Source organism: Myotis daubentonii, chromosome X (genome assembly GCF_963259705.1).
Source record: "Myotis daubentonii chromosome X, mMyoDau2.1, whole genome shotgun sequence".
Classification (NCBI taxonomy): domain Eukaryota; kingdom Metazoa; phylum Chordata; class Mammalia; order Chiroptera; family Vespertilionidae; genus Myotis; species Myotis daubentonii.
Window position 1 is genome coordinate 66,498,884 of NC_081861.1, and position 4,055 is coordinate 66,502,938.

At 43.5% G+C, this 4,055-nt stretch overlaps 1 protein-coding gene across 1 annotated transcript; it reads left to right on the forward strand.

The window, feature by feature from the left end:
• Positions 1 to 445: 445 nt before the first annotated feature.
• NAP1L3 (nucleosome assembly protein 1 like 3) lies at positions 446 to 3,084 on the forward strand. Its single transcript, XM_059679176.1, has one exon. The coding sequence runs from the start codon at positions 788 to 790 to the stop codon at positions 2,303 to 2,305; it is 1,518 nt and encodes a 505-aa protein (XP_059535159.1). The 5' UTR covers positions 446 to 787; the 3' UTR covers positions 2,306 to 3,084.
• Positions 3,085 to 4,055: the final 971 nt, after the last annotated feature.

A 4,055-nucleotide genomic window follows, 5' to 3' on the forward strand; every position in this document is an offset into this window, starting at 1 on the left:
ATTTTCAGTGTAAAAATACATGCTCATAGAATATTTCGATAAAGAGATTTTAAAAAGCATACATAATCACACTGCCCAATGATGCCATTTGGAGTATTTTCATCCAATTGTTTAAAAACAGGTTTTTGTGAGAGGCCAGACAGGAGTTCTGGATGAGCAGACGGGAGGGCACTCCTCTTCCCTTGTTAGAAACAATGGCTAGTATTTTTACCACTTATCTAAGCTTTTCTTTTTAAATTATAAAACTATAAAGATAGAATTTTGAGGGGAAAAACGTCTTCCAGGGGTGTGTGCCTCAGCTACCGAGGAGCGACTGGGAAGGTGGGCGGAGCCTGGAGGGGGGAATAGTGTTTGGTCATTCATTGGGCTAAGCTATTGTCAATCAAGCATGCCCAGCAAATGAGGTGCCAGCTAAAGGAACACTGGGAACTAAATTAACGGGAGGTAGAACTGAAAGGGGAGGGGGATTGCGATCAAAACATTGGAGAGATCTCGGGGTCTCACACTGCACCATCCAGCTGCCTCACGCCTCTGTCCGCCGCTGCGGCAACCGGGAGAGCGTTGTCACCGCTGCTCTCGCACAGGTCTCCGCGGCCACTGCTCGCTGCCTTCACGCGATCTCTCGCCGCTGTCCAGCCCGCCAGCCCTGCGCGGCTGCTGCAGTTGCCGCACCGCCTCCTCATCCCGAGCCTCCGCCAGCCAAGCATCCGTGAGTCATTTTCTGCCCTTCTCTGGGCGCGCGGTTTCAGCGGTAGTTGTCATCTTAAGAGGGTTGCAGGCTTGCAAAATGGCAGAAGCGGATCTTAACATGGTCTCGGAACCTGCCGCCCAGGGGGTCGCTGAAGAGGTGAAGGCTAGCTTGTCCAGTGATTCCGGGGAAGAATCTGACAGCAGTAGCTCTAGCGGCAGCACTGGTAGCAGCAGCAGCAGCAGCAGCAGCAGCAGCAGCAGCAGCAGCAGTAGTAGCAGCAGCAGCAGCAGCAGCAGCAGCAGCAGTAGCACCACCACCACCAGCAGCAGCACCAGCGGCAGCAGTAGTCTCAGCCGCTTCTATGGAAAGAGGAGGGTACCTGAGCCTTCTAGAAGGGCGCGGTGGGCTCCGTCGGGTAACAGTTTTGTGGATCGGCTGCCACAGGCCGTTCGAAATCGTGTGCAGGCGCTCAGAAACATTCAAGATGAATGTGACAAGGTAGACGCCCTATTCTTAAAGGCAATTCATGGTCTTGAAAGAAAATATGCCGATCTCAATAAGCCTCTATATGATCGGCGATCTCAAATCATAAATGCAGAATATGAGCCCACAATAGAAGAATGTGAATGGAATTCAGATGATGAGGTGTTCAGCAGTGATGAAGAGGTGCAGGACGACAGCCCTAGTGAAATGCCTGCCTTAGAGGGTGAGGAAGAAGAGGATCCTAAAGAAAAAAACGAGGTAAAGGCTGAAGAAACGGAGGTTCCTAAAGAAATTCCTGAGGCAAAGGCTGAAGAAAAAGCCCAATCGAAAGATCTTCTGGAAGCAAAGACTGAAGTAAATGAAGAGCCTAAAGAAGTCCCCCAGGCAAACGCAGAAGAAAAAGAACAGCCTAAAGCAGCAGAAGCTAAGGAAAGGGCTGCAGTAAAAGAGGCTCCTAAAAGAGTTCATGAGGTCAGGCCTAAAGAAAGAGTGAATCTGAAACGAGCTCGTAAGGGAAAGCCTAAGAAAGAAGAACCTAAAGGCATCCCCAACTATTGGCTGACTGTTTTAAAGAATGTTGACAAGCTCGGGCCCTTGATTCAGAAGTATGATGAGCCCATACTGAAGTTCTTGTCAGATATCAGCCTGAAGTTCTCAAAACGTGGCCAGCCTATAAGTTACACAATTAATTTTTATTTTCTGCCCAATCCATACTTCAGAAATGAGGTGCTGACCAAGACATATATCATAAAGTCAAAGCCAGATTACAATGATCCCTTTTTCACTTGGGGATGGGAAATCTATGATTGCAAAGGCTGTAAGATAGATTGGAGAAGAGGAAAGGATGTTACCTTGACAACCACCTACAGTCGCACAACTGCCACTGGAGAAATTGAATTCAAGCCAACAGTGGTTCCTAACTCATCATTCTTCAATTTCTTCAGCCCTCCTGAGATTCCTAAGATTGGAAAGCTGGAGCCACGACAAGATGCTATCCTTGATGAAGACTTTGAAATTGGTCAAATTTTACATGATAATGTCATTCTGAAATCAATCTATTACTTTACAGGAGAAGTCAAGCGTGCCTATTACAATGGTAAAGATTATGGAAACAGGAAATACCGAAAATAAAGAGGCTGCCTGAAAGAATTTTCAAGATCTCAAAAGTTCAAGAAGAAGTGAAACCTGCTCTATCACCTCATTACTAGTGTTCTTTACAGTCTTGTGTTTTTGTATTTTCTTAGTAGTCTAAAAAAGTATCTTACAGTGTCTAAGTATCACTTTATTCTATATAGCCTGTTGCTGTGTGATATTCTCCAAAACCTGTAAACTGCTGTCAGTTATTTAAAGCATGTCAATTTGGTGCTACAGAGTTTTTATTTTTGTGAAGTCCTTTTGTCATGTTCCTACTAGACTGTATCTGTGAAAACTGTCAGAATTAACTGAGACAAATATTTGCTTGAACAAAACAATGTTCCTAAAGTACCAGGTGTTGTTATTTTTTCCAGCCCAGAAGTCTAAGGATTTAAATCTGCTTGCACTAGCTGTGCCTTCATTATTTTGCTATAGAAATACAGTACTTATATTAACTAGAACAGTGCATTGTGAAATTTGCTTGCAAAAATTAGCATACATTTAAGAATGTCCATACAGACTATACATATGACTATGATTTTATTTATGTGAGTGTTCTATAAATTTAATCATAATGAAGTAATTGTTTACCACTGAGGTATTAATATGACATAGTATTTTAAAGTTTCTTCATTTTATGCTGTGTAATTGTAAAGTTACTAACATTTGTAATATGTTCTACTTTGCTTTTCACTGAAAATGATCACTTTACATCACTTGATATTTTCATGTACTTCTATTGCAACCTAAAATAAATAAATGTCAAATAAAGTGTATCATGCTGTAAAAATCTAACATTATTTCCTGATTATAAAAAGTAGTGCTTATTATAGAAAAAGTAGAAATACTGAGGAAAATGGATTTTTTAAAAATGGATTTTTAAAATATAACTATTATAACATTGTTCTACATTTCCCTGGAAATTCCACTGATTTTTAGAGTGAGTGGGAGGGGGAGAGGCAGAGAAATGGGACTGGAGAGGAAACAAGACCAGGGAGAAAGAAGACAAGGGGAGATGGGAGGGGGAGGGAAAATGGAGGAAGGTGGGATAAGAGAAAGTGGAGAGGGAGAGGGGAGAATGAGGTAAGTGGAGTGAGGAGGAGGGAAGAGTAAGGGAATGGGAGGAAAGTATAAAGGGAAGAGGGTGGGAAGGAGGAGGGAGGGAAAGGAGAATGGGGGAGGAAGGCAGAGAGGTGGGGGGAGAGGGGTTGAGAGGAAAATGGGGAAAGGGGAGGAATGGACGGGGGGGGGGGGTGAAGAATGGAAAGGATGGGAGAGGGTGGGGTAGGAAGAAGGGGAGAGGGAGGGGAGAGGGCAGGAGTATCTCACTCAGAAAGGACTTCTATATAAGCTGTTGCTTTCACTTCCAAGAGCAGGATGGGAAAATGACCCAGGCCATGCTCCACCTTGACTGGAGAGGAGGTCACACTCCCAAGGTGGGCTTATTTCTTTTTTATAGGTAAGATCATCCTCTCAAGCCTTCTACATGGTACAGTTGCTTACAAGGTAATTCGATTTTAAGATTTTGATTTGAAATTGGTATGAGGAGAAGGGCCCATAAACTCAGTTTATCAGAGGTTTTGCTCTGGGCACAAAGGCACAATCACAATAAACACTAAAGTGCTATTTTATTTCACATTTGCCATTTCATTTTCCACAGGTATTTATTTTCCTTCAAGACCTTACAGGAAAGAGATGTGGTAGGAGGAAGACAGGATTTGGGAATTCCTGGGTCTCTAGGCAATGA

Excerpts from the sequence above, each read along its gene's own strand:
- NAP1L3 (XM_059679176.1), top strand. The coding sequence starts at position 788 with ATGGCAGAAGCGGATCTTAACATGGTCTCGGAACCTGCCGCCCAGGGG.